Source organism: Podarcis gaigeae (genome assembly GCF_964106915.1).
Source record: "Podarcis gaigeae genome assembly, chromosome: 4".
In the NCBI taxonomy this organism is placed as follows: Eukaryota; Metazoa; Chordata; class Lepidosauria; order Squamata; family Lacertidae; genus Podarcis; species Podarcis gaigeae.
Genome location: NC_139677.1, coordinates 8,163,203 through 8,183,390, shown reverse-complemented (window position 1 = coordinate 8,183,390; position 20,188 = coordinate 8,163,203). Strand labels below are relative to the sequence as shown.

The 20,188-nt window shown below is 43.5% G+C and overlaps 1 protein-coding gene across 5 annotated transcripts in view; it reads left to right on the top strand.

Moving 5' to 3' along the window:
• The first annotated feature begins 5,534 nt into the window (after positions 1-5,534).
• The window catches only part of KLHL1 (kelch like family member 1), a 135,141-nt gene continuing 120,487 nt past the window's right edge, over positions 5,535-20,188 (top strand). For 3 of the 5 annotated variants that reach the window (XM_083737807.1, XM_083737805.1, XM_083737809.1), the window contains exon 1: positions 5,535-7,260. In XM_083737807.1, coding sequence (XP_083593933.1) covers positions 6,764-7,260 — 497 coding nt within the window. In that variant the 5' untranslated portion in view covers positions 5,535-6,763. The remainder of the gene's footprint in view (positions 7,261-20,188) is intronic. The other 2 variants (XM_083737808.1, XM_083737806.1) reach the window with 2 other exon arrangements.

Sequence of the window (20,188 nt, the reverse complement as noted above, 5' to 3'; positions counted from 1 at the left end):
TTATTACTTTCTACAATATGGTTAACATTTTTAAGTTCTACATTTACACCTGATCTCTGCAGAAACTTACTGTATTTGCAAGGAGAGCCAGCTTTGACCTCTTTCTAAGTTTCTTTTTGTCTCAGTATTATATAAACAGCATGTGATTTGCATGGTTTGCTCAGCAATGTTCCTGCCAACAAAATCCTGCTTCATATCTTTTGCAACTTTACGGCTCTATAAAGTCAATTCTCCATGACTGTGGACACTTTTAAGTGTGCAAGTTTTACTATGTTTTTTAAGAGAGAGGAAGACATATAGACTATACACACAAAGCACCCATCTTTAGCTAATCAGTTCAATCCTACTTGCTGTCAGTGAGGAGGACAGAGGTATACCTAAATATTAGCATGATATAATAGTTTTCAGCTTGCATCTATGCAAGAGACTGAAACAGTGAAACTGGTTTTACTGTCCTGTTTTGGGTGGCCTAACTTTTGCCCTCAGCTAATTTCAGTAACAGAATGCCCAGCTTGAATGAACCTAAAATTCTGTATACTTGAAGCACAATTGTGATTTAGTGACTAATTAACTTCATTCCAAATTTCAATGGAGCCAATGTTTTCAATTGCCCATGAACCAAATTCTTTCTAACTCAGATAGGATGCTACCTGAAAGTGATTTGTGCTTTTGAACTACTACATTCTTGAAGACTCTGGAAGTAGCAGCTGGTGCAGAGGATAGTATTAATTTGAGGCCATGGAGAGACAACAGGATGCTCCCTCACAATCACCACCATGGCTATCACCATCGCTCAGGACAATTGTTGGCTCATCCTCCCCAAGCTCAGCAGCAGCCCTGGTGGGGGAAATAGGGACATTCTGGGATGGCTTTCCTAGTTCCGGGACTGTCCCTGGAAAACTGGGACACTTGGAGGGTATGTGCAGAACCTGGCTAGATACACATTAGATGTTTAAAGCACATTTGAAGTACATTATTTCTTCCAAAGAATTTTGAGCACTGTAGTTTGTTACATGTTGCTGGGAACTGTAACTTTGTGAATGGTAAACCACAATGCCCAGAATTCTTTGAGGGAAAGGATGTGCTTCAAATGTGCTTTAAGTTTATAATGTGTATACAGCCTAAGAGAGAAAAAAGTGAGTGTGACCACTTCTTTTCTCCAGTGGAGGCTGATCTATAACGGGGTGCTGCCCCACCAACCTCAGTCAGCCCTCACTCATACCTTACCTTCCTGCCTTCTTGGTTTAACCAGCCCAGAGGATGGACCTTGCTGTCAGCTTTCTCCTTGTGTCAATGTTTCCCTTGTAGAACTTAGCAGGAAGGTGGATGAGAATCAGTTGGTTCATCCTGTCATTGGCTCAGGCTCCATCTACTGTTGGGTTCCCTGCTTTCTGCTCTAATTGTCCCAAGGGGCACCAGACATCACCCTTTCCTTCTATCTAACCACCCATTTCCCGCCTTTCTCTTTCTGACACCCTTTTCCCCCTTTCCCCTGCCTCTCTGCCCAGTGACCTGCTGGAAGAGGGACAAATTGCTCTTGCTAGAAATCACAGCTGATTGCTTGCAGAGAGCTTTTGAAATAAGGCTGAGAGCCACAAAAATTAGGCTACCAGCCAGAGGTTGACTGCAGGTTGCCCACCCTTGGTGTGAAGATGCAACTGCAGTCATCTTTAGAAGCTATTGGTTGTCCTCTAGTGAGTTGCAAATGTATTTGATCGAATCCAGTTGAGGGGGTTGCATCCTTCCTTGATTTTGGAATTTCTTGCTGAATACCCACATCATTTTGCTATGCTTCCTTTTGTTCAGTGTTTAACTTAAGTCATCATATTTGTAGTTTTAAAGCTATGAATTATTGTGTGTTCATCTTTTCCATGCACAGATACTTTCTCCAATTTTACACAGCATCTTGGCTATATTGTTAAAGATAAGTAAATGCAGATTCTTGTAATCATGTATTTTCCTGTTCTTTACTGGAATAGGCTGATAAGAATTGATTTTACATTTGATATTACAGTTCTGTGCTGTGCCTTATCTCCTCTCCCACAACCACTGTGTACCATCGTCATGACACTTCTGAACACTCAGTAGATCCTATATGATATCTCCCAGGATGCAATGCATGAAAAGCAGGAGCATCAGAGTTACAGTTTGTAACAAATATGCAATGTTTTCAATGAAAGTGCCATGATGCTGTAAACAGGATTGTGAGTACTCTCCATTTCCCAATGTATCTTGGTCTGCAGCCAACAAATGTGTCCTGATTTCAAATGGATTCATGCTAAAGCTACCATGCTTTCAGCCCTCTAAGCAAAATAATGGTGAATGGAGCATGTAATTAGATATGAAGAAATAATTCCGAGAACTTCATATTTCACTGAGCTCAAACTCAAGTGCAACACAGGCTGAGTTTTTTTAAAACACATATTCATTCTTTCATTTTTTAAAAAATCCAAAAACTCAATTATAAAAATCAAAAATCAAACTCATCTTCATATTAAGATTACCTTTTAAAACTTTATAGAAATTTGTCAAAACAGACTGTTAGGACTGTAGTTAGTATTTTACCTCCACATTTCTTTCCCTTATCACCATGTGCTTAAGCTCAACCATTTTGTACCACGGCAGTGAAAAATGATTTCAGTTGCTCACCTGGTGCTGCTCACATGTGCATTTTGATTCTTGCAGAGCTCTGTCATAAATGCCACAGGTGTCACAGGCTGAACAAGTCTGTGAAAAGAGAGAAAGAAAAGGCAGGGAAAGGAGTGTTGAAACATCCCTTCACCAAAGTGTGTATGAACTTGCCAGTGGGGTGAGGTCTAACGAGGTGAGAGCTATGTGGATTTGTAACTGAGTGACTGACTGAACCCAAAGGTTTCCCAGATTTTTATTGTCACTTTTAGTGAATTCTCTAAAACGGTTGCTTCATTAGGGTGGGCAATAGTTGTGGACCAGCAGGGCTTCGTGGGGCATGGGGGAGAGGGTGATGCCTCCCCCTTTGTGGCTGACCGTTGGCTTCAGCCTTGGTCGGCCGCAGAGTTAACAAAGTGTCTAAAAGTATGTTATTATTTTGTTTTATCATGTATACGAGAAAGGGCATTTTCCCCCTTCATAAATAACACCTGACTTAAAAACTCAGTATTTTGTCTGCAGAGCTGTAGCCTTTACGGTAAAGTTTTATCACTGCTGCCCCAGGTGCCTGTATTGGCATCACCTCTGCTCTCAACTGATCACCTTGGGCACAAGCCATTGTTAAGGTCTCCTCTCAAGTACCACTAAAGTGAACAGGAGTGTAGTCACCCTCATGTTGCTCCCAATCATTTGAATAGGACCTTAGGCAGGTTCCTTTAACGGTTCGTTGAGGTCTTTGATAAAAACTACCTTTCTTTGATATTTGTTTTATAACAGATTTTTGTCTTGTTTTATCACTGAATGGTGAGAACAAAATCACAGTATGGGGTGTTTTGTGGTCTAGTTCTTGTGCAATAAATCAATATTTAAAATGTGCAGTGGTTCCTTCCCTCCCTCTTCTCCTCAAAATGGGGCCTGGAGACCTGGATTCTTGTTTAGTTGAAATATGTGACTTTGTCTAGAGACAGATGCAACCCTTAACAGAGGGTTGTAACTGGGTTTACTAGCTTGGTGATAAGTCAAAAAGAATTGGAACTATTATCCCAGGTGCCAAGCATCTGTGCTTTGCAAATGGGTTTTCAAAGCTGCAGCTTTTTCATGAACAAGGAGCAAAAAATATTCCTAGTTGAGTTAGGAAAACCATTCCTCAACTTCTGCCAATTGCATTCACCAAGAACTTCATATGGTACTCTTTTGATTGTACTTTGGAGAAAGAATAAAACTTCTTTAGACTGAAGAAATACATGTACAGCATGTGGGGGGTTTTGTACATATTTTTTCCTTAAAAGGGAGACCAGTTCCCCTCCTCCAAATACCCAATTTCAGTAAGGAAAGTGGTTTGCAGCCACTGTGTGTATCATTTTATTGCCTACAGTCTTTCATACATTTTATATGATGATTTATGAGCTAGAAAGCAATGCCATGCAATGCAGTTTTGCCGCTGCTCTGCTGGTTTCTAACCATGAAGTTATTCCTTCAGTAATTATGTCCCAGCTGCATAGTGCAACCTTTGCCACCTCCTCCCCCAGGTGAGCAAATGTCCCTAGGCAAACCTCTCTGAACCTCCCTAGTGTTCACCGTTGTCTGCATATATTAACGTGACAGCCCGAAGCTAGGCTCTGCATTTTGTATCTGATGTACACAATGCCTCCCTTTCTTTCCTGTATACCTGTTCACTAGAAAGCAAAGCCATGAGACCAATGAATGCAAGTTCTTAAATATTGCCACTGAAAAACAATAGGACTCAAGGGAGCTTTTCTTCAGAGTATCCTGCTTCTGACAGAGTACCCTGTCACTTCACACATAATTACAGGTGGATCCTCATGTTTTCATTGTGGATAAACCACAATTTCCCCTGAAAACTTTTATGGGGCTATCATACATGTGGGAGAGAACAAATGAATGAAGTAAACATATACTCATTTTGGGAGGTGTATATGCATCATGTATACAGAGACCTTCTTCAAATGCTACAGAACCTCTGTGGAAATGTATTTCCTCCAGCATGTGAGGTGAACTTTCATCTGGGGGAATTATTCACTCAACAATGCATTCAGTGGGTTGTAGCCAATGCTGCTCCTACTCATAGTCGACCCATTGAAATGAGTGAATGAAAGCCACAGCCAGTAATCTCAATGGGTCGACTCTGTGTAGTATTAGCATTGACTACAGCCCATGGCTATTATTACAATTATTTCTTGTGAATTGCTTCCTATGAGGCATCTCAATTTTTTTTGTACAGCAACCCCTCATCTTCTACAGGGTTTAGATTGCAAGGATTTGCATATAATGCAGCTAGTGGTTGAGGGGGTTAGAAAGAGAGCAAGCAAAGCCTGTAATGTGTGCCTGCTCTGGAAGGCTAGGAAGGCTCAAGCCAGGCTTCCTCAACCTCGGCCCTCCAGATGTTTTTGCCCTACAACTCCCATGATCCCTAGCTAGCAGGACCAGTGGTCAGGGATGATGGGAATTGTAGTCTCAAAACCTCTGGAGGGCTGAGGCTGAGGAAGCCTGGCTCAAGCCATATCTCACAGGAAGTCAGATTACCAGAACAGGAAATCCACACCTCTCCAGGAACAACTAACAGCATTTTAGAAACCTGCTGGATTGTGCTCACATAGTTGAGCTGTAACATCTGTATGGATTTTAAATTATAATACAATTTCCCCCCTCCACCCCCTAGGACAGGAACAACCAGTCAGTTCACAGCAGAAAGGACTGGGCCACTATTGCTGTAAAAATGTGTGTGTGTGTGTGTTTCTAAATCACATCAAATCAACACTGGGAGTAAAAACGGGATGGCTTCCAGGAAAAACATGGGAATTCAACAGCTTGGGATGAGAACTGTTTGAACACTTGGGAGCAAAAGAGTGCAAAATGTCAGCACAAGAGTGGGGAAAAGGCCAGGGTGGAAACTTCATTTATTATCGACTGAATTTAGTGCCACCTGGAAATACACTGCTGGTCTGAGCAGGAGATCGCTGCCCCTGCTCCCTCCAAAACACAGGTCGTGGCAATCTTGGAACATCCTTGCAACATCCTGAAGAGGAAGACACTATGTGGGGACTGCACTCGACTTTCTCGATAAGAGCTCAGGAGAAGATGAAACTCGTCTCTACTTGTTCGCGCAAACTTCACGCCAGTCCGCCCGCCTGCTGCTGCAGAGATGGCGAGTGCCTTTGGGGGACAAGCGGGGCTCGAAAACCTGGAAGATCCCATCGATTCTAAGGGGGCCATAAGATCCTGCCATAAAAGCCGCCGCCGCCTCGTTTTCACGGAAAGCGTGACCGTTAAAATTAGGGTCATCTGGCATCTCCCGCCGCCCAAGGCTTCTCTGAACATCTGCATCCTTTATTGACAGCGCCGGAGAGGGAGGCGCTGGAGAGGCGGCAGCAGCAGGCGGAGAGAAAATGGTTCAGCGAGGACCTTGACAGCTGCGTGCGCGTGAGAGAGAGAGCGAGCTAATATGCCCTGCCGAGAGGAGCCGCGCCGCCTCCCCGCCGACTAAGTAGCCCTTAAAGGCTACGCAACTTTCGACGCCGCTTTCCGCCAGCCCTTCAGAGAAGGCTTCCTGAGGGGAGCGAAGAACTCCGGGCTCTTTCCACACACTTCCGCGCCAGGGAAAGGAGGCGGCGGCGGCGGCTGCTGAGGAGGAGGAGGAAGAAGCCACCTGCTTTCCTACTGGAGCTGCCTGGAAAAGGGCTGGGGGGGGGGCACAGCGGAAGACTCCCCCCACCGCCTCGTCCCCGAGAGCAGCGCGCGCTTTTCCCTGCCGCCAGTCCCTCCCCTCGGTGCGCTCTGTGGCGGGAGCCCCGCTCGCTCCTTCGCTTCGCCCTCCGCGCAGTTTGGAGGCGCCCTCCGTCAGCTCGCTGCCGTCTTCGCTGAGGGCGCCGCCGCCGCCGCCTTCCCCCGGTCTACCTCTGGAACTGCCTTGCGTTTGCGTTTATTTGTGCCGTTCTTCTTTTAAAGCCCCTTCCTTCGCCGCTTCCCCTCGGAGATTCCCTCCTCCGTGAGGCGAGCGCCGCGCCTCGGAGGCGAGCGGAGCGGGGAAAGAGGCGCCTGGCTCCAGCCTCGCCGGCGCCGTGCGCCCCTCTTCGTCTCCCTCCGCGGCGGCGGCGGCCTCGGCAGCAGCAGCAGCATGTCGAACTCGGGTAGGAAGGACTTTGACGTGAAGCACATTTTGCGCCTCCGCTGGAAACTGTTCAGCCACCCGGCGGCCCCGGCCGGCGGCTGCTTGCAGCAGGACAGCAGCTTCGAGCACTGGGGGCCGAGCCAGAGCCGCCTGCTGAAGAGCCAGGAGAGGAGCAGCGGCGCCTTCTGGAAGAAAGCCGCCTCTTCGTCGCCCTCGTCCTCCTCGCCGCCGCCGCCGCCGCCTTGCGCTGCCTCCCCGCCGCCCCTCAACGGGACTTTGCTGCCCGCCACGCGGCTCCATGGACTGGCCGAGCAGCAGCGGCGCCAGCCGGCCCCGCGCACCGCTTTCTACGTGGAGTCCCTGGAGGAGGCGCCCGGCCGAGGCGCGCCGGGGGAGTTTACGCGCGAGCGGGAGAAGACGCTGGTGCTGCGCGAGGTCAAGGAAGAGCCGGCGCCCTTTCTGGAGGGCGGAGGCCAGGCAACAGGTGAAGGGGCCGCGCACAGGTACAGTACCCGCTCAGGGGAGCAGCTGGCCAAACCAGGCGAGGCTGCCTTTGGGGAGAGAGGGGGGTCCACACACACAGAGGCGCCTTCCTTAGCGTGCTCATCCCCGTAGGTTTTGGTTTTCTTTAATGCGCTGCACTTGGTCACCCTCGCAACTCCCCACTCCACGGGAGAGTTCATCGCACATGTTTGCCCCCTTGATCTTCTTTGCAAGAGGATAACTGGAGGCACATTCCCAGCCCACCTCTGCCAGATGCATGCTTTCTCGGGAGTAAGCCCTGCTGAACTCTGGGAGACTTCTGAGCCTTTGAACCTACTCTGCACTCTGCCTGGCTGCAGTCTTTCTTGAAATGAACAGCTGGGTGCTGAGCATGTTCGCTGGGAAGCGGAACTCAGTGGGGCTCACTCCCGAGATTGCTTCTGTGACAGTTTACTGTGTTCGCGATGCTTACTCTCAGTGTATGTATCAGATCCCAGCCATAAAGACTTGGAAACTAGTAGAACTTGAGTAAAGATGGGTAGGAAAGGGCTGCATATCCCTCTGAGTTCAAAGGGAGGGATTTAAGTGCACATTTAACCCTCCCTTTAACCAGTGGCATAGCGTGGGTTGTCAGCACCCGGGGCAAGGCAAGTAATTTGTGCCCCCTAACCCGTGGATTTGCGCCCCCTAACCCTAACCCCCAGATGTTGCGCCCGGTGCGGCCGGCCCCCCCTGCACCCCCACGCTACGCCACTGCCTTTAACACCAGTGGCTCTTAAAATTACTCATCTTTGATGGATCATGCACTTAGCCTTCATGATGCCACAATACTCTGGGTCTTTCCTCCATGCCAAAGAGTAATTGCACTTACGCTTCTCCACCCCTCTGCAAATGCTGTTTCAAATCTGCCAGTGTAACAGCCCAAACGATACAGAGTCAGTGAGGAAGAGTAATTTTCTAAAGTTGTAAGAGTGGACATGGAGCTCAAGTTAAACAGTTTCCAGATGAATAACCGGAGGAACTTTCCATTTTGCCCCATGTACTTTTACCACATGGTTTTAAATCCATTGCATGCACTTGGTGTTAACTGAACCCCACATTCCAAATGCATGTGCAGTTATTTCTGACTCTGCATGGACCCTGCAGTGGGATCAGCATATAGGCTACAATTAAACAATCTAGCTGATCGCATGCACTTTAAGTGTCGTTGTTTTTGGTGAGAATTAATGACATGCTTAAATCATTCCTGTTTAAATCTAAAGTGTTTAACTTTGGATGGACTGTGACAGTGCTGATTTGCTGAAGAGGGTATGTAATTCTCTTTTCTCTTCAGTGAGTTTTACAGCAAAGGTTTTTGTTAAAATTATGCTGCAGGAGGACCAGCCAGGAGTTCTTCATTTGACAGGGATCACAGTAACAAAACTTTGTAATCTCATATTGATTTGGTTGGTTTGATATCAATCTCTCTTGCTCTTACCAATTGCCTTTGAAGGATACTTTTGCAATACCTTCAGACAATTTAATTTGAGCTAGACTCAAGCAGAGTCCTGCCCCATATTCCCCCCCCCCCAGTGCTTGGACATAAGTCTGGAACACATGAACTAATAATGTAAGGATGGGTGTGTTTGCATATATGCAGAATGCCTTTCTGCCATACCAAATAGCCACAGTCAGTTTGGAGTCACATGATGAAGATAAAGGCTTTAAACTTGTAGGAAAAAGAGTACCAACTTAAACTCTGATTCTCTCATTTTATAGCTAGGTTATGAATTTTAATATCCAAGCTTATATTCTTGATACATTTTTAAGATACATATTGTTGCTGAAGGCTTAAATATTGGACTGATTAGTATATGAATTCTAAACTTGTTCTACTAGGTTATTTGCTTCTGCTAGAAGTCCCAAAAGTTAATTAAAGTCTTGGTTCCCAAGCATTTTAGTATGGGGCTCATATTAAAAATCCACTATTCAGTTAAAGCTCCATGCTCAGATAGAAAAGTCCTGTAGCCAGTGTTTGCTGTGTTGCCTTGTGGTACCCTCAAAGTTTCCATAAACATTTGGAGTCCATGTCAGTCAATCAGTCCCAAAAAGATGGAGCTAGGTTGCAGTACATCAGTCAAGTGTCGTTGACATTGATGGAACTTCTGAGTAAATATGTTTGGGGTTGAGCTTCACAAGTATTTGCACTAATAACCATGCACTATTTCCATTTTGTCAGATGAAGTGTTCTGTTTGCATTTCCTTTTGATTAATTCAATAAGAGATCATGCCTTCCTTTCTCTCAGTATGCAAGGCTTTCAGAGCAAAAACTTTTATTTCATCTCTACTTACTTTAAATGTGCCCCGGTTTTTTTCTCTTTCTGGGGTGCCTGAATGTTAAATCAGGGCTGTTAAGAACATGTCTAATTGTCAACAGGCATGATCAAATCAAAGTTAAGCCATTTTAAGTCTGTCATTTGAATGACAAGAGTACATGCTTAGATGTGCTTCTGTTAAGTGTTCTGTTAAGTGTTTCATTTTGGCTGGGTTACATCTAATCAAATGTTGAGGTACCAAACTTGTACAGAAATGAAATGGTTTTTTAAAAAAAATTCTGGATGCCACTCAGATTTATAGGAAGGCAAGCCGGCAGGGGTCTGAATTTTCAGCTTTGCAGTTAACCAAGATGGAACTGAATTGTCAGCTCCCATCTTAAAGAGCTCAAACACTTAAAGAATTGTTGTCTGCTTGTATCAAGAGATCAGTGTGTTTTGCTGGATATGACACTTGTTAAATTTGCTTCACTGCTAAGTCTGGAGTTCAGAGAGGTGTGGTGACATTTAGTAGGTCTATGCCTTTCTTAAATGCTGCATGCAAAATCCTAGCTTTGGGGAAATTGTTGCATGCTCCCCAAATTCTCCAGTGGTAATCTTAACTGTGAAACGATCAATGTACAGTATTTGCCACAAAACTATCAACAGATTGTTGCATCTGCACTTAGTTGCTATCCTTCCATGATTCTAGATAAACAACTGAAGTTTCCCAAATGACCAAGGACATAGACAGGAAAATTCTGAACTTCCTGAAGTTAAAAACTGTTGATTCAGTACTACTTGTTTTAGCAAAACTGGACCACTTTTGTATGTCTAGTCATTTTTCTGTGTTATTTAATTATCTTTGCTTTGAATACCGAAGGGGAACCATCTGTATTACCTTATTTTACCTTCATATTCTGGGTGTTAGGAAGAGAAATCGCTTACCGTGGTATATTGCATAAAAATATAGGTAATGTTTAGATCAGGCAGGAAGAAACTTACTGTATATTTTTAGATGGCAAAAACCTCCCAAATAAAAACCAATGAGAAACCAAAAACTGATGTAATGCAATTACAGTGCAAACTTCTGGGAGCGTTTTGGAGTACTTTACATTCATGGCAACTGCAGGTTAGAACAGTGTTATTTGTAGGAGGAGGAGTCCCAGCCATCCTCATGGTTTCATGGGTGAAAGTAGTGCCTGGAAAATGCCAGATGGACAGATGGTTACTGTGTTTAAGGACATGCATAAAATAGGTGCTCACCTAATCAGTTTTGCAATAGCAAGCCAACCAACCAGCCACACACACATTGTGGAACCTGGGCAAGCAGAGGGAAAGTGGCAGTGAGTGCTTCAGATAAAAGGCGGTGGGTGGGAAATGACAACCTCCACCTGAGCTTCCAGTCTTTTATCTAAAAATACCTGACCTATAAGCAGCACTGTTTGGCAGCAAAACATAGGGTTAGGAATCCCTTGTCTGGTGCCCTAGGTGTAGTTCTGCGCAGTCTTTTATTCACAATTGCTCAATCACTACTTTAGTTTGGAAAACATAAAAGATGCTTTGCTCTTTGTTGGAAAGAATGGGGCAGGCTCATGTGAATTGGCAGGTGGGAACCTGTGTGAGATCTCAGCCCCATTACTAGGCTCCTCACGTGAGTGGTCCGCTTGTGTGAGCAGTCATTTGTGCGTATAACAATATATGAATCAGTTTCAAGGCAGTGAAGCGGAGAAACTGATTTCATACAATTTGACTTTTTTATTGAAAAGTTTTGTGGGTATTCATGTAGTTCTCTTACTTTGGGAGCATCAGGGGAATTTGTAGCTATACTGGTGATTCTGCAAAATGGAAGGGACAGGATAAGTGAAACAAAACCTACTTTTGGATGATCAGCAAGTTCCAATCATGTTTGGAAGCTTTGAACCTGAAGAGAGGTTCTTCTGTAGGCATGGGAATTTAGAAGAAAAACGTGATGAAGTGTTCTTTTTCATTTCCTGGTTGGATACATAGGTTAAATGCCAGCCAAAGTTTTAAGTTCCTTTGATTTCGTTGGGACAGATCCAAAAACCTACTTGACCCTCTAATTGAAATCATTAGGATTTTAAAATCATCAAAACTGCCATGGAATTTACTTCTCAACAAACATGCATAGGTTTGTGTAGAATGATAATCTCAGTGGTCACTAGGTGCTCTGAGATCAAGGGAAAAGCTTGGGGATGATTCATTTTTACTTCATTTCTCTCTTATTTATTAAATAATATATTCAATACCATGACTGTTAAAGCTGGAAATGGGTGGGGATTTAATAGAGCTTTTTGTATGTTGACTCATTTTTTTTGTTGCTGTCTCTGGTTAAATAGCAAACAACTTCGGGATATAAGAAAGAGAGTCCAAACTAGCCAATAAATTTACAGTAACTCCAAAATAACACCTTATCTATTTAAAATATTTTTAAGGATTGGCCACTACTTTCTTAAGAGTCATTGTGGCACTGCTTAAAAGCAACGTGGAAGTGCTTTTAACACTTTCCCTGGGCTGGTTCCCTTGCCACCCTGCCCTTCAACGCTGCTAATTGTCTCCAGAAGTCCTATTAGCATCACATGGCACCTGATGCACAGAAGCTTGAGGGGATATTCTGTAGGAAAGAGAACAGAGAAAGGATTTTTAAGAGGGAGGCATGGCCATCCCCAACATTTTATTTTAAAAACACTATGAATGTAACTTATAGTTAAGTCCTGAGTTTCTACACAAGAATGAACTGTGGCTTTATCATATCATACTCAGTTTTCTTTTAAAAATGTTGTTTTGAAACAGCCAAACACAGCCTGAACTTGAATGACCAAGGAAAACGAATTAGCCACATTTCTGTCTCTGCTGCCCTTTGGAGTTCACTGTATTCTTGTTTTGCCTTACCTCATTAGAGTCTTAAAATTACACTGGTACCTCAGGTTAAGTACTTAATTCGTTCCGGAGGTCCGTACTTAACCTGAAATTGTTCTTAACCTGAAGCACCACTTTAGCTAATGGGGCCTCCCGCTGCCGCCACACTGCCTGAGCACAATTTCTGTTCTCATCCTGAAGCAAAGTTCTTAACCCGAGGTACTATTTCTGAGTTAGTGGAGTCTGTAACCTGAAGCGTATGTAACCTGAAGCATATGTAACCCGAGGTACCACTGTATTATAAACAATATTCTTGTGCTAAATGTTTCAATATAGTAATATATCCAGATTGTGTAACCTGCCTGAGGTAGGCAGGTCATTAAATGAGAATTAGCCTGACAGCAACTGCTTTATAATTTTGTGGTGTTTTCAGCTGTGGAAGAAAAATGTTTAATCTTCTTGAAATAAGCTTTTAGTGTGTTTATCAATGAACATGGTTCATTACACAGCAACTATGCTACATAAACAACAAAAATGTGCAAGAGCTAAAGAAAAAGTGCTACTAGCAAAGATCATGGTGGTAAATTTTAAGGATGTTATTAAGCTTGATACTTCTGCTAGTTCAAGCACTTTGGGCTGTACAACAGAACTTCATTCCCTCTCCTATCCCTGGGTTCTCTGCAGACCTCCTAAATACATTATGGGTCTCCCCTCCCCAACCCTCTGGAACAGATTTAAGATGTGCATGGCCGGGTGGGGGCAGGTATGGAGATAAGAGAGAGGGGAAATTCCATTGTGTAGCCAAAAGCACTCCCCCTAGCAGAACTGTATACAGTGGTACCTCAGGTTAAGTACTTAATTCGTTCTGGAGGTCCATACTTAACCTGAAGCACCACTTTAGCTAATAGGGCCTCCCACTGCCGCCGCGCTGCCGGAGCATGATTTCTGTTCTCATCCTGAAGCAAAGTTCTTAACCTGAATCACTATTTCTGGGTTAGCGGAGTCTGTAACCTGAAGCGTATGTAACCTGATGCATATGTAACCCGAGGTACCACTGTAGTTTTATAGTGTCCTAATGATATATCTGAGAATATTATTCAAATCACGCTGCTGCAAACGTATCACTCTGCTTTCCTTGGGACCACATCATCTTGGCAGCCCAGGACCTCCATACACTTCCCAGGCTTGCACCTCAGGGAGGTCATGTCAGTAATGCTAACGCACCAGCTTGGCTTCGCCCTCGCAGGTGCACTCCATTGTCTCTTTCAGGATAAACAGATGCCAGCAACTCTTAACTTAATGTGGTTAGGATTGCAGCCTAAGGAATTAACCCAAATGCAGAAAAGGAGGGCTTTGAGAGAAGAGGGAAAGATAGCATCACACATAGTATCCATGTAAAAATGTCACATCTTACAGGTTTTCACCTCCATTAGGACTGTAATTTTGCTTATTAGATTGTAAGGCTGCTCAAATCTGTAGTATGAATGCAACACTTCCAAAATCACTTATGATTGCAGGGTCTCTTATTGTAATTCATGGGTAGGCAAACTAAGGCCCGGGGGGCCGAATCTGGCCCAATCGCCTTCTAAATCCGGCCCACGGACGGTCCGGGAATTAGCGTGTTTTTACATGAGTAGAATGTGTCCTTTTACTTAAAATGCATCTCTGGGTTATTTGTGTGCCATAGAAATTTGTTATTTTTCCCCAAAATATATTCCAGCCCCCCCCCCCAAGGTATGAGGGACAGTGGACCGGCCCCCTGCTGAAAAAGTTTGCTGACCCCTCTTGTAAGTGGACACTGCTTTAACCTGAGTCTTTGAGCTCTTGAGTTACAATTATTGTCTTAGCTTATGTCTTTCCCCCCTTATTTTAGACTTGGCAGTAAAGATTCCTGAAAAATAATGATGATTCCCACCCTTGATGATGATTCCCATCCTTGAAACTACAACAGTAGATTTCTAAAATACAAGAATTTGTGTAAACTATCAGATTCTTCTAATATATTAGTAGCTTTGGCTGATAATATTATTATTATTTTCTATCATCATTACTTTCTATCATTGTGGCCTAAACTTGCGGTAAGTTTTAACTTTGTATTTCTTGGCTAGATTCTCTGTACTAATCGCACCACAGCAACACAAGTTATGACATTGTGCTAACTACTGAGTAAGCTTAGCAAGCAAATAATAAGAGGAGAGGTCCTCCTGAGAATCCCAAATTGATTAAGTTGCAGGTTAAGTGAGAATAAATAGACAGTTCTCCAAATGGAAAGATGTAGAAAGTGGAGTCCTGAAAGGATCAATATAGGGACCTGTACCTTTAAACTTGTTCATAAATGATTGAGAATTTGGAGTGAGCTGTGAGGTGCTCAAGTTTGCTGATGTTACTAACTTGTCAGGGTCATTAAAACAAAAAATGATTGTGAAGAGTTCCAAAAGGACCGCTCCAGACTCAGTGCATAGGTGGTAAAATGCCAAATGCAATTCAGTGTAAACAAGTGTAAAATGATGCATGCAAAGGCAATAATAATAATAATAATAATAATAATAATAATAATAATAATAATAATTTCACAATATACATTTCTGGGGTCTGAGATGGTAGCATCAGAGTTGTAGCAGATAGCTCAAAGAGGGTGTTGACCCAGTGAGCAACACCTGTGAAAATTTAAATTCCGTGCTAGGGATCATTAGGAAAGGAAAGGGGTGGGGAGTTGCCTTTATTATAATGCATTTATACATGGCATGGATGAAGGAATCAGAAACAAGCCCCCCCCCCCTTTCGTAACACTAGAACTCATGGACCTCCGTTGAAGCTGAATGCTGGGAGTCTCGAGTCAGACAAAATAAAGCACCTTTTCACACAATACCTAGGTAAGCTATGGAACTCAGTCTCACAGAAGGCAGTGGTGGCCACCAACCTGGATGGCTTTAAATGAGGATTAGACAAAATCATGGAGGGAGGGCTATTGAACTCTACTAGCCCTGATGGCTGTGCTCTGCCTTCACAACTGAAGGCAGCAATGCATCTGAATACCAGCTGCAGGAAACCCCAGGATGGGAGAGGTCTCTTGTGCTTGAATTCCCATTTGGGCACCTGGGTGGCAACTGAGAAGAGGAAGCTGGACTAGATGGGTTGTTGTCCTGACACACCAGGCTCTTAAGTTCTTATGGGAGATTCGGATGAATGATGGTATACAAATTTAATGAACAAATGAATAAAATTATATTATGGTAACTCAAAAACCCAATATTCGGTCCTATTTGTACTCAAAATCTGACCACAGTGGTAACATGCTACTTATTTTCTGGTCTTTTAGCTAGCAAAGGTAAAGGTGTCACGAAATGCATAAATCCCTGAACCTATTCAGCCTTGGATAGTTATTGCCAGGAGGTGAACCTATCTTGGTATCTGCCTTGGTAATCTTTCTTCTCCCCCACTCACACAGTGCCATAGCACAAGTTCAGAGGAATTAAGCATCATCTATGTATTAGAGGGTTTTTTTAATTTGTTTGTTTTTTAGTTCCTTATTTTACACTAGATTTCTATAATCTCCTTGAAAAGTTGGGAGACAAGCTTTGGAAAATCCTTATTAATGCAACAATGGGAACTTGTAAAGGCTGGATATTCATACCAAGAGACATTGGGGACATCTTGCTGAAATCCTGTTTCACTTCACTTGGATTCAGATCACAGAGTAAAAGTTTGGAGTATTGCATTTGTAGGCAAAACATTTTCTGGAGGGCTTTTATGCAAAGGACTGACATTTTTGTTTATTGCTAAAAACTTCTGTGAATACATTTGAATTGCAATTTTATGTGTCCTCATTTTGTGAGCTTCCATCTTTCTTTTGATGCAGTCACAGTGCATTTTCTTCATCTTGCAACCCAATTCCTTCTTTAAATAAATGGGATTCTACTGTTCCCATAACCTTATTATAGTAATATCCCAGTCCTAATGACCTTTTGCTTGGAATTAAATGCAACCAAGAACATTGAAATTTATATCCCAGCAAAGATGCTTAGAAAAAGGATTGTAAGTGTCTCTTCTGAATCCCAAAATGGATAAAGAAATAAAAGTTTTAAATAGAACAAAGGCTCTTATGTACCATCTACCTAATTACCAGCTGAGCTACTTGTTCAGCCTCTACACAGGTGTCATTTTATAAATAAGAATCTTTGACCATGAATACAAATTCTTTCGGAAAGTTTCTTCCTCCCTAGATTGCAGCCCCTGATAAATTTAATATTTTTATTAACAGTTTCCTAAACAACCTGAAATAAGGTTTTTTCCTCCATAATTTCAGCTTTCAAAATTGAAGAAAAAGAAAATGTATTCAAATTCTACACTAGGGATTTGAATGGAAGCAGACTTATATAGGCAGCTAGTGGAGGTGCATAACTGGTTAGATTTCTGCATCCTTGTGCTTGGAGTAATCCCTGTTGAATTGCTTGGGTGCCTTCTTTTGTTCTTCCTTCAGAACTCATTTCATTATTCAAAATTCAAATTATAGCAAAAGGAGAGCAAGACTTTCTTTTCATGTGGATGGGTATATTCTCAAGTGCATGAAACATAAAGATAGAACATAAAGTTGGGTTGTCCTTCCTCTGAACAAGAAACCTACTCTGGTCCCTATATTTTTGTAATGGTATTTCTGCTTGCAGTGCCAGCGTAATACTCATGCGGTACTAGCATGACATTGTATTTTGTGACATTGCTCTGCTGTAGTTTACCCCCATCCCGAATTTGTTTTATGGCACAGTAAAGTCTTGGCTACACTTTTAGTTGATTCAATTGTGATTCTCAGTTTCCATCCCATTAAAATCACTGTGATTAAATGTGGATCAAGCTGTAAATCTTACTCTCGCTATAAGCTTTCCTAGCATTAAGTTTAAAACAGAAGTCAGGATTTCTTTTAAAAAAAAATATTGAGTCCTTCCTTTTCAAGAGAAAAACTATCTTATGATGCCCATTGTGGCTGGTGGGGTGAAGAGCAGGGAGGTAATATTATGTACAGCCCAGGGTAGCCCAGTAGAGCTACACCTGCTGAAATTCTCTCTTCTAAACAGCTGCTAAAATTGCTCATTCTTGTTCAATCTTCACATACTGCGGCTGCACTTCTTTCACATGCAAGCAGCCCTGTAACATGCCTGTTGTTCTGGGTTTGCTGATGAGTTTGTGTTTCTTTGTATTCTTTAGCAGCTTGTGTTTTACATTAAAAATGGCCGTCAGAATTTAACAAACATTTTCCAACAATTTTGTATGTTTCAAAGCATGTTTGTAAGTTTCTTAGAGACCACCTTACGTTAGGTATCAGTTTAATTCATTAACAAGGGAGCATTTATTTACCTGGGAGCATTGTTTGTTAAATCCGCCAAATAATGCTCCATACAGTATTTGTCTACTTTAAAAAAGATTGTTCAACACAAAAATAGTTCCACTGGAGTTTTTTCATGTTATCGTATCTTGTCTTCCACCAAATCCTATAGTTCCTTACCTGGCAGAACTCAAATATAGGGTTGTGCCCTAAATATTTGTCAGATATACATACCTGAGCAGTTCTCCACTGATAAAGTGAATTAGATCCAGATTCAGCATTTTCGTGAAAATCTGCTTCACTATACCTGATATCTCGTTTGACAACCCACCCCCTTCCATGGCCCAAATGTAGAGGAGTAAATAGGGAGTAAGAGAAAGAGTAGTGACAGAAAATAAGAATGAGAAGGGGGGAGGTGTGCTGAATCACTAGAGAAAACAGATGGCAAAGAACTATAGAGTTCAGACCAAATCCCAGTGAAATTAATGCTAGAATAATCCCCATTACATACTATTTATTCTTTGACTACTAGGTTCTACAGACTGTCAGACAACCCTGCCCAGCTTCTTATATGGGGTGGATGTTAATACTTTCTAGCATTGAATGGTGAGATGTTGGCTACCATTGCAATCTGCAGTATCCATCGTCGTTGACACGGTGATGCACTTTCTCTTGTGTTAAGAGAACGTTTCTGCTTTGCAGCGCCTCCTGGGTTGAGTTACAATTAAAGAAATTAACACAGAAATATTTAGTGCACCACAGTATGAAAGAGCAGTATGAAAGCAATAAACAGCACTTCAAATAAGCACCATGTGTAGATAGCAGATGCCCCCATGTCAGGTTAAGAGCTGAAAATGTAAGGGCTGAATCGAGAGCAAACGGCATCCACCAACTAGGATGGGATCATTCCGTATCACATGGACTTGACCCATGTTCAGTGACAGTTAACTGCAAGTTCAGAAATTTATTGTCCCATTGAAGGAAGGGAAAAAGTGTTTTATTTTTACTTATTCCTCTTTCCCATCCACTCCATTGTGACCAACACAAAACCGACAAAAATTAAACCCTTCCTCATTCTTTACATGGGAACGTCTGTTATATCCTATTCCCTTCTGTTCACAAATGTGCTGGTCTGCTTCCAACCCAGTACGTGATTCTTAATATTTCTCCATATTTGGCAAAGTTATGATTGTGCAGGTGTGTTAGCCTATAAACCAGGGGTCAGGAAATTTTTTAAGCCATGGGCTGGTCCACTGTCCCTCAGATCTTGTGGTGGGCCGGAGAAGTGGCACTGGGGGGGGGGAAGCTGGAAGAAGAGGCAAGGGGGCAAGTAGTCCTCCTCCCCACCCTCTGGGCCCAGCCGCTGTGCTTACCTTCCCTGGGGCTGCTGCTGCCGCCACCACCACTGCCACCGCCACTTCTCGTGGGTAGGCAGAGTGAGCTTGTCTGCTCTTCTCTCTGGCCCACAGGAGCACCAGGGCGGCGGCGGCAATGGCGGAGGGAAGATGAGTGGCGCGAAAGGGCTGGCTCTGGAGAGGGGCTGCTTAAAGTGGCGCTCAGCCCAGCCCCCTTCCTCCTCTAGGCAGGGCGGAGAGAAGCCAGGAGGAGGGAGGGAGGAGGTGTCACCGCGGTGTGTGTGTGTGTGTGAGGGGGGGCGGAATGGCGCAGCCTGAACAAACAGAATTCCCATGGTGATCCACGGACAGTCCGCGGGCCAGATCCTGAAGGCAATTGGGCCTGATCCAGCCCACACACCTTAGTTTGCCAACCCCTCTTGTAAACTGTAGGGCCCTGATTTGACTCTCCTGCTGCTGCTGCACCTGAATTTTGCTGAGCTCCCAATCTGTTGCTCCACCTGCACCACACTGAGCTCCTCTTGCCCACCCCCTCCCTCTAAGGAATTGGCATCAACATTCACACCTGGGAAGACAGGTGAGTAGCATCACCTTGATTGTCCCACCCTCCACCGACTGCTGGGTAGAAGGTACAGTGCTACCTCGGGTTACATATGCTTCAGGTTACATAAGCTTCAGGTTACAGACTCCGCTAACCCAGAAATAGTACCTCGAGTTAAGAACCTTGCTTCAGGATGAGAACAGAAATCGTGCAGCAGCCGCGAGAGGCCCCATTAGCTAAAGTGGTGCTTCAGGTCAAGAACAGTTTCAGGTTAAGAACGGACCTCCAGAACGAATTAAGCACGTAACCAGAGGTACCACTGTATACAGATTTCACAATTGGGCATAGATCAAGATTGAAAACATTTAGTAAAATTTTTTAACATGTTTTGAACACTTATAGGGGTAAATGAAACACATGGGTGATCTGACTGCTTCAGATTCAGAAATGGCAGGCTTGGAATGAGACAGGGAAGGGAGATGCTGAGAATTGAATAGTGTAGTAAGTAGCAAGAAGTGGCAGGTATCCAGTGATGGACTGCCAAAGAAATCATTGTTGTTGAGA